Source organism: Polyergus mexicanus, unplaced genomic scaffold (assembly GCF_030449975.1).
Source record: "Polyergus mexicanus isolate NDT 795.1 unplaced genomic scaffold, iyPolMexi1.0 SCAF_16, whole genome shotgun sequence".
In the NCBI taxonomy this organism is placed as follows: Eukaryota; Metazoa; Arthropoda; class Insecta; order Hymenoptera; family Formicidae; genus Polyergus; species Polyergus mexicanus.
Window position 1 is genome coordinate 416,186 of NW_027223336.1, and position 12,216 is coordinate 428,401.

General features: G+C 38.9%; 1 protein-coding gene across 3 annotated transcripts in view; it reads right to left on the reverse strand.

Annotated features, from left to right (window-relative positions):
* Cad87a (cadherin 87A) overlaps window positions 1-12,216 on the reverse strand; it is a 177,372-nt gene that overhangs the window by 4,052 nt on the left and 161,104 nt on the right. For all 3 annotated transcript variants that reach the window (XR_011447977.1, XM_070309093.1, XM_070309094.1), the window contains exons 7-21: window positions 9,622-9,756; window positions 6,735-6,927; window positions 6,077-6,387; window positions 5,341-5,496; window positions 4,805-4,992; window positions 4,549-4,711; window positions 3,750-4,188; window positions 3,366-3,557; window positions 2,912-3,165; window positions 2,475-2,607; window positions 2,183-2,398; window positions 1,498-1,797; window positions 1,070-1,314; window positions 448-741; window positions 47-244 (exon numbers count right to left, since the gene is read on the reverse strand). Coding sequence is in view for 2 of the 3 variants with exons in the window: in XM_070309093.1 (XP_070165194.1) it covers window positions 47-244; window positions 448-741; window positions 1,070-1,314; window positions 1,498-1,797; window positions 2,183-2,398; window positions 2,475-2,607; window positions 2,912-3,165; window positions 3,366-3,557; window positions 3,750-4,188; window positions 4,549-4,711; window positions 4,805-4,992; window positions 5,341-5,496; window positions 6,077-6,387; window positions 6,735-6,927; window positions 9,622-9,756 (3,417 nt within the window). In the remaining variant the exon portion in view is untranslated. The remainder of the gene's footprint in view (window positions 1-46; window positions 245-447; window positions 742-1,069; window positions 1,315-1,497; window positions 1,798-2,182; window positions 2,399-2,474; window positions 2,608-2,911; window positions 3,166-3,365; window positions 3,558-3,749; window positions 4,189-4,548; window positions 4,712-4,804; window positions 4,993-5,340; window positions 5,497-6,076; window positions 6,388-6,734; window positions 6,928-9,621; window positions 9,757-12,216) is intronic.

Here is a 12,216-nt window from a genome sequence, read left to right on the forward strand (position 1 = left end):
ATCCCAATCGTTCCGTTTAAGAGAAATGGTTTAACATATTATCTACTTCAAATTTGCTCTTAATTTCACGATCGAGGATAATCTTTGATCGAAGTTCGCCGGTCTCTTGGTCTATAGAGAATTCCTCAGTTTCCTGAACGTTTCTATTGCCGATTTTCAAGTGATAGCTAACACGGCCGTTCTCGCCGGGATCTCTATCGATCGCTTTTACAGTTAATATTAGATAATTCGGAACACCTGCATTCTGAAAATTGAAATATCATCTTTCTGTAGAATATTATAATTTGTATATAATTATTATATATACAATATATATATATATATATATATATATATATATATATATATATATATATTCGCGCGTTTTTTTTTTATTTTAGTTTAAATTTGGTTAAAATTTTAATCTTTATTTTGTGCAAATAGAAAACGTTACTTTCTCAAACATACTTCCGGTACTTCTACGGTCGCGTTTGTCAATTCCGGCATCACGAATTGCGGTTTATGTTGATTCACCGGAGTAACTCTTATGTCGACATAACATCTGTCCGAATGTGGACCATTTCCGGCGCCATCACGTGCTTCGACTTCGATCCTGTAAGAACCGGCTCTGCCAAGAAGGGCGGCTGCGGGATATAGGATGCCGGTTTCGCGATTTAGCGAAAATGATTCATTTTCGTTCCCATTGATGATTGTATACCAGACTTCGCCGTTCGTTCCTTCATCTTGATCTACAGCTCGTACCTTAAGAAATGACATGATGACGTGGATTTCAACAAATATTTCCGAAAACTTTTACAATTTCAAACATTAAAAATCTTGTAAAAATTTTTGAAAAATGTTGAAAGTTAAAAATTGAAAACTGAAAGGAATAATTTGATCCATCGACATTTTCTTTACGGAAAAGCTTAAGCTTTATATAAATTTATCAAATATTTGCTGCATTATAAAATTTCACTGTAATTGAAAAAGACAATATTAGAGAGTTTATGATATTATAAATTATCATTTTATAGAGTTACCTTTAAGCATGTTTAATGGATTGTTTTAGGCATTAGATTTCAAGCAATACCTGTAGAATAGGTGCCGGCGGGTTGACGGACAAATTCTCTGCGACGGATGCTCTGTAGCTATGTTGCGAGAATATAGGTCTGTTATCATTTTCATCAATTAATTTGACAACTACCGGCACAGTGGTGCTTCGTCGAGAATTGACATGAGCCCCGTCGCTGGCCATCACCGTTATAGTGATTTCCGGCGTCATCTCTCTATCGAGAACTGTGGCACCACCCACGGTAATCTCTCCCGTTTCATGCCCTAATAATTGCATAAGCTAGTACAAATATTTATAAAAAATTGAATGCTGAAAAATTTTTTTTATGCTTAGAACAAGAAAAAAAGCAAAAGAAATTAATTTAAACTGTTTAACGCTAACTTCAATTTAATAATGCTTCCTACATCATTATAGTGTAATGTAATCAATCAATTGTGCTAATTTACCAATGTTAAAGTCAGCGGCGTGTTCGCCAATTAGGCTGTAGGTGACATCGCCAAAAGGTCCTTCGTCGCCATCCGTAGCTTTCACGACGGTAACATGAGTGCCAGGTGGAGAATTCTCTTTTACCGATACATTATACAGTTCCTTTTCGAATTTTGGATCTTGATCGTTCACATTGATCACGGTAACGATAACTTTCGCGGTCGCGGAAAGTTGGGGCACTCCGGAATCGTAAGCGATTACCATGAATTCCAGTTGCTTCGTTTCTTCATAATCGATCACTTGACTAGTTCTTACGATTCCTGTGAATGAAGGCAACACAATGCTCGGAAAAAAATATATTTCTGTATTTCAAGAATGAACGATTATTAGATTAAATATCTGGCAAAATCGTCGTTCTAGAATGCATTCGATTTGTTCTTTCTTGATTATTACATCAGCAAAGATCTTTGACTTATGAATGATTTATTTTTCTATATTAAGAGAAGAAGTGAAAAATATTTCACGTAAATCGATATATCGAAAATTCCATCGAGAGCCTTTACAAGATTCCTTTGATATGTCACGAGAGTAGAACGCTATCTTAATAATATATCAAACCGTTATAAATTGGTTTCCGACGATGCCCCTTTCGCCGAATAGGTTTACATGAGATTGACATGAGGATTTTAGATGTGAGCAACTTACCGGTGATATTATCAATATTGAAGTAAGGGCTCGGAGGATCGATGGCATATCCCGCTATGTTACTATCAGCATCCGTCGCCGTGAAAGCTCCCACAACAGCGCCGGTGGGTTGCTCCTCTTGCATCTCTATCAGATAACGGGAATTTTCTCGGCTCCATGGTTTCAAGAATTCCGGCGCCATGTGATTCACGTCAATGATAGTGACTACTAATTTACCTGTTGAAAAATATACACCATGCAAGAATGACAAAGAGTATTTCGCATTCTCTTCTTCTGGATATATTTTATTTACCTCGTCCTTGCTGTAATGTGGGGGCCGTGGTGTCGCTTACGACAATCGTAACGCTTACTGTGGCCGCTATGTCACGATCCAGGCTGCGAACGACAGAAACTTGTCCTGTAGCACGATCGACTGCAAAGAAGTCCTATGGGAGCAAATAAGCATGTTAAAAAGAAAAATAGATAGGGGAATATTTTAGTTATAAAAAAATATAATAATATATTAAATAAAAAAATTTTTTTTGCACATTTACAAACTGAAAATTTATTATCAGAGTTTAATTACAAATTTACGCAAAAAAGCGTATCTTCTTTGTTAGAAAATATATATTGTAGTACATGGTTTTTATAGCATTCGAGAACAATTTTTTTATTTCTATGTGCAATAAACTTATTACGTGGATTGAAAGACTTTTGAATCAAAAGTTAAAACGAAAATATATCTGATACCCTGAAAGATTTGCTGTCGTTGACGCGCTGGCCGTTTCTGTCAATAGCGGTGATTGGCTCGGAAATGGCGAAGTTCAAAGCTTCGAGATTCGTGCTGTCCGGATCGGTGGCTTTCAATGTTGTGAAAACGGTGCCGATTGGCGTGTCTTCTGTAACTTCGGCTCGTTGCGTTTCGGGCGTGAAATATGGGGCCTTGTCGTTGCTGTTTTCTACTTCGATCATCAGTGTCGTTGTTCCGGTTAGACTTGGCGTTCCTAAAATAAAAAACAAGCGTATCGTGTAAAGAAATAAATTGTAATAATTTTAACGAAATGTTGAGTTATGCCTCATAAAATACAAAATTTTATTCGATCTTCTTTTTTTGTAAAGCAAATAACAACTATAAGGCACCCAAATTAATATTATAATTATTCATCGTTATTTTTATCATCCGGAGATGTGACAATAAATTTACCTTTATCAAACGCTATGACTTCTACGTGATATGTATTCTTCTCGTCATAGTCCAACTTTCGAGACACCGTGACGACGCCACTGGTTTCATTAACAGCAAAATCGTCGAAAGCTCCTTTTTGTATTCTGTAGACTAACTCTGCATTAACTCCACTATCGGCGTCTGTCGCGGTTACCTCTTCTACGACAGTCCCTGCCGATCGAATATAATCAATTACTAATCGTAATTTAGTGACAGTGGTGGAATGACGAAGTGCTTCGCGACAAAAACATAAATCCTTATAATGGACGCTTCTAGTGGACATTGTACGGAATATATAGCGCCTGATCTTGGATTACATTCGTGAAATTGCGCGCAATTGTTAAGGATAATCCAGATACTCACCGATCGGCGATATCTCTGCGATACTGGCCGTATATATATCGTGCGGAAACACGGGCGCGTTGTTGTTAACGTCGCGCACGGTGATGTTGACGAGGGCGGAATCGACGAATATGCCATCGCTCGCTTGTATCGTCAGGGCGATCCAGTCGTAGGTAGCGTTGGTCATATCGACCGGGCTCCTAACGGTGACCTCGCCGGTGTCCGGATCGACGGCGAACAATCCGAGCTCATTACCGCCCACCAGAACATACGTGATTTTGGACGTCTTGTCCTTGTCGCGCGCCTGCACCTTTAATTCGGGCTCAAACTTTTCGGCACCCTCATCTACCACCGCGCGATATTTATCCTGTAAAAAACGCGGTGGACTGTCGTTTGCATCTATCAGGCTGATGCGTAATGAAACGCTCGTCGTTTGTCCTTCCCCACTGTCGTCTGTTGCCTAATAAAAGAAAGAAAATGATTTGTTTAACCGCTACTATTGCCGACCGCTTGCAACACATTTGCTGATTTCCGTGAATACAATACACCGAATGATACTAGGAAAAATATGGATTGAGAGCAAAAAATAATGCTTTTTAAATAATAATATATAAAAATTTAATCCAATTATAAAATGACATCAATATTATCTCTTGTTTATATAAACTGTATATTTATACATACATACATACATATATATATATATATATATATATATATATATATATATGTCTTTTAACATAATAATATTATGTTATATTAATTGTGTTAATTAATATTATATTAATTAGGCCATTATTATACAATTGTGAGGAATTACCTTGTAAGTGAGGAAATATTCCGTTTGTTGTTCATAATCTAGACACGGTGACGTACCGGGCGTCGGGCAGGGAGCGACGGTAATAGTGCCAGTCTTCTTGTCGATTGCAAAATGTTCCGCGCCCTGGCCGAGTAATTGGTAGACTATGCCGGCGGTACCAAAGCTGCGAAATACAGAATCGTGACGTGTAAATAAAGCAAGGAAGTCGCGCTTTGAAGTCTCATAGAACAAAGCGGGGGTATTAACGAGCCCTTACCGTCCACTATCACGATCCTTTGCTGTGATCGTTATAATTGGGCTCCCCGGGGCTGCCATCTCGGACACCGTAGCCGTGTATGTCGGGTTGCTGAAGGAAGGTGCATTATCGTTTGCATCCGTGATGGAAATCGTTACCGTTGCCGTGGATGATAGCTTTGGGTTTGTATGAACTTCCTCGGCGACAACCTGGAAATTGTCGCAGCGTCTTTATTTTTCATACAGTTGGAGAAATAAATTCGCAATTCTTATCAGCTTATTTGTTTAATTATGAAAAAGAGAAAGAGAGAAAGATAATCTGATAACATTACAATTATTGCACGTAAGTATATTATATTAAATGATTAAAAAACTAGATTATTAATGAAATTTTATTTTAATCGATTTGTGTATATAATGTTACAAGATATGTTAATTTGTATCTATCGCATTCAATTTTTTTCTACGTGGAATTATTTTTCTTTTGGGAAAAATAATTTTATTTATCTATTAGAAAGTATCTAGAAAAAAGACACAAAATTTCCAAAGTTGACTTACCAAAATAATGAATTTTCGTTGATTAGGATTTTCATAATCGAGCGAGCCGTTTGTAACGCGAATGTTCACAGACGTGCTGCCGGTCGCCAACACCGGCTCCACAGTAAACGCACCCGTTATATCTTCCAGACGCAGGGAGAACACGGAGTTTAAGCCCTTAAAGTGGAAAAGCGATTTTATTCTTTGCCGCGAGCGAGATAAAATCTCTCTCAACTAAAAGGGCGAAATGAGACGTATGCATGTAAATAACGAGAACGTGATAACGTTTATGCCGACCGGCGATCGATATGACAAACTGCGACGAGTAATGATAATTTGAATTTTATCCGAGCTTTATAATGCATTATGAATTATTTATACTTGACGTTTTCCATTTACGCTGCCATTAAAACGCGGCATTAATTTAATAAACGACCGAATTAAATGCACGCGCGCACTATAAAATCGCGCGATACCTTTCCGTGCATCGCCATTGTTGTGGCATATACACGTTGAGCTTTATACAGAAACTCGAATACATTAATATGAATGTCGCGTTAACAAACGTTTACCGTGTAAACGTGGATTTTTCTCTTGATTTTTCGACACGGCAATAACTAATGCATTTGGATCGAATTGTCCATCGCGTTGACGAACAAATACAGCAGCATCAGCCCCATTTCGCTCGACTGGATAATCGCAGAGAGTGCATCAGGTGACGCACGACAGGTAACAGGATAAATCGACGTGCACTCACAACATCCGGATCTTTCACCGTCATGTCCAGATGCGGTAGTGGCGTACCATCCGGCACATTTTCCGGAATCTCGATGTTGTACTCGCGCCGATTAAATGTGGGCGGTTCATCGTTGACGTCCTTAATCGTCACGGTCGCTTCGGCCGTCGATACCGTCAATTTGTCGTTGCCGGGCATACCGTCGATCAATTCGCGGGCCTTCACGATCAGCGTGAGCACGCCCGTGGAATTCTCCAACGCTTCCCGGTCCAACGGCTTCGCCGTCCTCAGCTCGCCCGAATCGTCATCCAGTAGAAAGTAATCGAACGGGTCTACAAATATAGACATTGAAATCGTGATTTAAAAACTTATTTATATAAGACAAGAGGCTCGTGTGTGAAATTTTTCGTATTTATAGTTTCTTAAAGGCGATTTTTTTTACTATTAAAAATTTATGTTAGATATTTTGAATTTATTATTATTATATTTCTTAATATTAATAATATTATAATATTATAATTATTAATATATTATTAATATATTTTTAAGCATTGTCATTATGTTTAATATGCGTTTATAGACGAAAATAAAATCATAAAATTATAATTTGAATTTAATTTAAATGGGATTATAATCTCATATTATGTAAGATATGGAAGAAAGGAAAGATTAGACTCACTAGTGACTAATTCGTAGATCATCTTCCGCGGCATACCCCTGTCGCCGTCTCGAGCCTTTACGGTCATCACGAGAGTCCCGATGGGATCGTCCTCGCGTACTACACCTGTTAGCGAATCCAGAAATTCCGGTGGACTATTCTGAATATCCGCTACCTTGATCTCCACACCGGTGGTTCTATTGTTCAGGCCGTCCTGCGGACAAAATTCGCACGTTCGGTCGTCGCTCGTCTTCTCGTGGGATCGAGTGCAGAAGCATCTATCTCTCAGCTTTTACAAAATCTAAAATGCTTTGTATTCTCAACTCTTGATTATATCTCTTTGAATCATAGATTCATCTTTAAAACATAATTTTTAGCATAAGTTTTTTTTTTTTTTTTTTTTTTTTTTTTTTTTTTTTTTTTAATCAATTTCTGTCGATTTTATTAAATAATAAACACAAATACTTGTAATACATATTTGTAAAATAACTTTACTTTGTTACAGATTCCCCGGAAATATTATCTTCAAATTCACAAAAATATAAATTCGTCACTAATAGAAATTAATATAAGAACGAACCGAAAAAAATTGTATTTTAAAACTTGGCGCCCATCTCTCGAAAATTTAGTTTGTAGAAGTTAGTAAGCCTGCCAAGTTATATTTCCCTAATGTTGAGAAGGCAGCCCTTGAATTTGCTTTACGTTTCCCGCGCATTACGCCATGTCGTTAAACACGTTTGCCAGGAGAGCGTAAAAATTTCAATCGGAGTTTTAGTTAGCGTATATTTTGTTGACGTATATTCTCGCGTGATAACTTTTGACAATTTTTCGAGAGGATCCATTATATAAACCAGTAAGACAGAGAAAAAAAGATGCGGGTTTATTCGATTCCGAGTGAAACGAGGTTCGGACGAGGTAAGCGTCTTTTTAAGCGGTTATTTTTAGCGATGATTAGCGAAGATTCGCCAAAATAACGGACTTTCTAATATAAAAGAAGGATGAAAAGTTAATCGGTCTCTCATTTATCTCATAATCGCGAAAACTTTCATTCGTATTAACGTGTATCTGCTTCGCGCGTTTTTCACATCGTCGCCGTTATAATGACACCCGCTATCGCGCGCGAAGCCATCTTCCCTTGCACGAGGACGATATTTGAGTCGCTTCCGGAGAGAGAGAGAGAGAGCGCGTAATTAAAATCAATCTCCGCCCTGCGCATAAGAGCACATAAAGAGCTTTCGTCGTCGCGCGACGTGTCGCAAGTGACTGCAATTATCTCTTTATACGTGATATCTCGCACACACGTGAATACGCGAGGATGGCGTCCCGAAATGGAGCTCGCGCTCACGCGACATTGATTAATTAATCCTTGTCGCTCTTCTCGCTTATCGGAGAGAAAAATCTAAAATTTTCGCGATTTCTTTTTACACATTTGGCTAAAATCATTTGGTCAATCTTCGAATTCTGTTTTAAATTCTCCACTTTCGAAAGATTATAATACTTTTCACATATTTTATATACAAGATACATATTCTCTTTCGAGTTTAATATTATACAGAATATATATTATATATTGTGTGAATTCTCAAATATAAATATATATAATAATCTCCTCGTTTCCCCCGTACTCGCCAAGGTCGTAAAGACTTGCTCACATATTATTTTCATTCGTCTAATATCAGGATTGTGTACAACGTCAACAAGAGAGAGGCGGATCAGATCGCATTTAACGCTAAATGCGCGTTCGAATGAGAAAACGTGCCATTACATTGCACTACGGTACGGACAAATATTTACTGTTTTTCTTCAATTTTGCGCTATATTTCTCAGATAAATTGCGGAGAGAGAAAAATAGCGCGAAATCGATATACGGAGAGGTAAACCGCGTCGATCATATGAGCACGTTCGCGATGTAAGACTTGAATAAGTTCAATGTTTACCGCTTTATTGCGTGCGAGATTCGTTTTGCGAAAATTCATAGTGAATCATAGTTGGCAGTTTTTTTTTTTTTTTTTTTTTTTTTTTTTTTTTTTTTCCATCAACATCGGTTACGCGAGCTTAAATTTTTCCGCGCACGTCTCCGTGTAGGTATTTTAACGTATCGGAACGACGTCGACAGAAGAATCAAACCGAGATAACTAAGGTTTCCGATTTCCACCGATGGCCGCACACCGTCTGCCTTTCATCTCTAACCCTTTGAAATCACGTAAATTCGATAGTGTGTTCGTGCTCGCGTTCATTTTCAATAATATGAAGCCTTCCCTTCGAAACCCAAAATTATGCTTACGTATTCGAAGAAAATTCAGGTAAAAATAATCAAGTATCAACGGATACAATTTGTTGACTGGAATACGCGTACATAGAATAAAAAATATTTTTCAATGATCGTTACATGTATATAATTCTAATCTATATATCGTAGAACGTTCGATGATCGTTTAACGTTGCCGTGAGAATTACTCATTTCACCATTGAATGGATGATCGACGCTTTAATAAGCCCGGCCGAGATGATCCGACGTCGCATCCTCGTTCTCGTTGGCACGCAAATTCGTTCGCATATCCGGAATTCAGGCGCAACCTTACAGCGTTACGGTTTGCGCAGCATCCCATTATGAATAGATTTAAGCTGGTTACACACGCTGTATATACGTAACGTCGCGTTACGTTAAATATTCTTGTACGAATCTCAAATGAAGCGATACATTAATCGTCACGGAAACGAATGATCGCGTTTAAAGCCCATGTAAGAATATTTGACGTTAACGGCAAGATGACGTTATAAATATAAGCATGTATCCAGCTTTATTGGGTACGTTGCGAGAGAAGCTTCTCCTCTCGCGCGTAGCCTTATAGCATAATTAATATTGATTCTCGCAAATCTTTTTTCTCTTCGCACTCTTGACACTCACGCTTGCCCGCAGCAGCAGCTGGTAGAAAGGTCTCTCTCGATAGTCGAGAGGCTGACGCAGCACCAGGGCGCCCACATAAGTATTCTGGCTTTTCTCGACGTTGACGATGCCAAACTTCTCGCACGCGTCCAGGAACTGTAATAAAAGTCGATGGTTAAATGGCAGTTGGACAGGGAACGACAGCGATGCTTCACATTCTCGAACGAGACACGATTCTAGCGGCGCACGATGAGCGAGACATGGTCGGTAAGTGTTTGTGAAATGTTCATTAACAAGCGTCTAGCATTAATTAACCAATTTATTATTCGGTTACGATCCATCTAAAAGTTACGATCTCTTGTGACTTGGACAACTTTTTTTATATACAAATATTTCAAATGCACGTGACAAAACATCGTCACAATATTTCTAAACGTTTACGACAAGTACAAAAACTTATTAATCTACAAAATCTTCTATTCTATCGAGTTGGATTATCGAGAGAATTCGATAATTGTATAATATAAAGACTTTATATGAAAAATGTTAATAAATTCCGATCTGAAAAGACACAGGAGTAAAAAAAGTATTAAAAAGATTATTGCAGAATTATGAAGTAAATATATACAATTCTCATTATATACGTAGCGTATTGATTTCATTACGTTCGATACAATTCACGTCGAGTTTAAATAAAAAACATTTTCTACCGATAGACGTATCTCTAATTTATAATGGATTTGTGGCAAATCTGTGTTAATTGTTCTTCAAACGTCTCAGTTACTGCATTGCCGCGGATTTGAAAAGCTACGGGATCGTTAATGGAAAATTTTGTCGTTCATACCCCGAACACTGTAAATATTAGTTATATTTAATGACTGGAAGCAATCGCGCGTTGTTCGCGCGTATAACGAAAACGGAGTATTAAAGTGTGCCGCCGTAAAGCCGTGTCGGGCCATTAGTTAAAAGGTTTTACGGTTTTATTGGTCGCGCCTAACGGCCCCGAGCGAAATTTATCGAGCGGATATGACGTAGAGTGAGAGGGAAGGGAGGAGGAAGCGGTGCGTTGTACGTACTAATATTCCGTCTTTTGCGGAAAGGGGTGAGAGAGAGAGAGAGAGAGAGAGAGAAAGAGATCAGAAGGTTGCAGGTAGATAATTTTAATGGCTCGCGAGATGATATACGAATCGGATCCTTTTTGCGGGATCATAAAAAAAAAGGCGCGCGTGCGATACATCGCGCCGATTTTTCCCGTCGACCGAATTCTCGGGGTGTTTTCCTCCGTGCCCTTTTACCGATGCGAAACGAACTGCGCGCGTATCGCATAACCGATTGCGCTCTATATCGATCGGATCCCGAGCAGAAAGCAGTTTTCAACGGCACTCGTCCACGGTAACACGTTTACAAGTTTCCGTAAATACGATTTTCGGGCGTGACGTAAATTTTATGGACTTTTCGTTGCGCTCCGCAACGGAATAAGAACTTATTACGAGACGTTTCTATCAAACATTCGCGCGCCAATAGAATCTGTTCCAAAAAATAAAATATATGAATGTTTTATATTTTTGTCAATGTACACTTGTATCTTTCGAAAAATATAACAATTTTTCGTAAATATCTGCTCCCTCTTTCTCACATCGGCGACTTGAAATTTAAAATCTAAACCCTATTTCGTATCTTCTTTATGCACTCGAATGATATTCTAATATTGCACACGCGATATTTAACGATATTTATATCATACGATATGTATCGCGAAATCTCAGAACAGTCAGAAACGATATCCGAAATATCTACATCTCCAATTACGTAAGACACTATAAGATACTAAAAGCATAAAATCTGTTGTAAAATATAACATATAGCGGCGATTACATTGAAATTTTCCTACGCAACAGCGATAACAAAATTTCCGCTTGCGCGAGACGAAATTTGCGAATGCTTCGTTATATGCGCTACGAGGTCCGCTCGATTGTGCGAAACGGGCCAGGTGTTTTCCGGGGGGGGGGTTAACATCGGCCTCCATAGCGATGATTGCGAAAGTCCGACTACGAGAATCTAGCGGTGGATGGTTTGCCACCGTCGTCGATGAGACTTGGGCTCCCTCGGGCGTACTGCTCGACATTGCCAGTCTAGGCAAAGCGAGGCAAACGCGTAGCCTCCGGGTTTTATTTTTCTCTCTCTTTCTCTCTAAGTTTATCGCAGGACAGAAGCGCGGAGATAACTTAATGGAAAACTGCGAATTACAAAGCGCCCCGGCAACGGTGCCGATATTCCGCCTCGTCTCGCGGACAAGGAAAATGCTTCATCCGAGGCGAGCCGTTCTCTTCATTTACGTGAAATACGAGGCGAGCTTGTACATCTTTTATCCACCCTACAACCAACTGCATCGTAACGAAGGATGCCGCGCGCCGGTGTGCAACGGCACACACCGATCTCCTCTGATACTGCATCGCGTCGTAAAGGAGCCGAGAAGACTTCTTAATAAACCACTTGAACGGAAAAAGCAGTAGTTCATTCTTTTTACAATCTGCTTATTATATCCCCCTTTTACCGATAAACGCTATGAGTAGTAGAGGCAAATTCGGAGATTCTTTTTTCTCGCTTTTCTTCTTT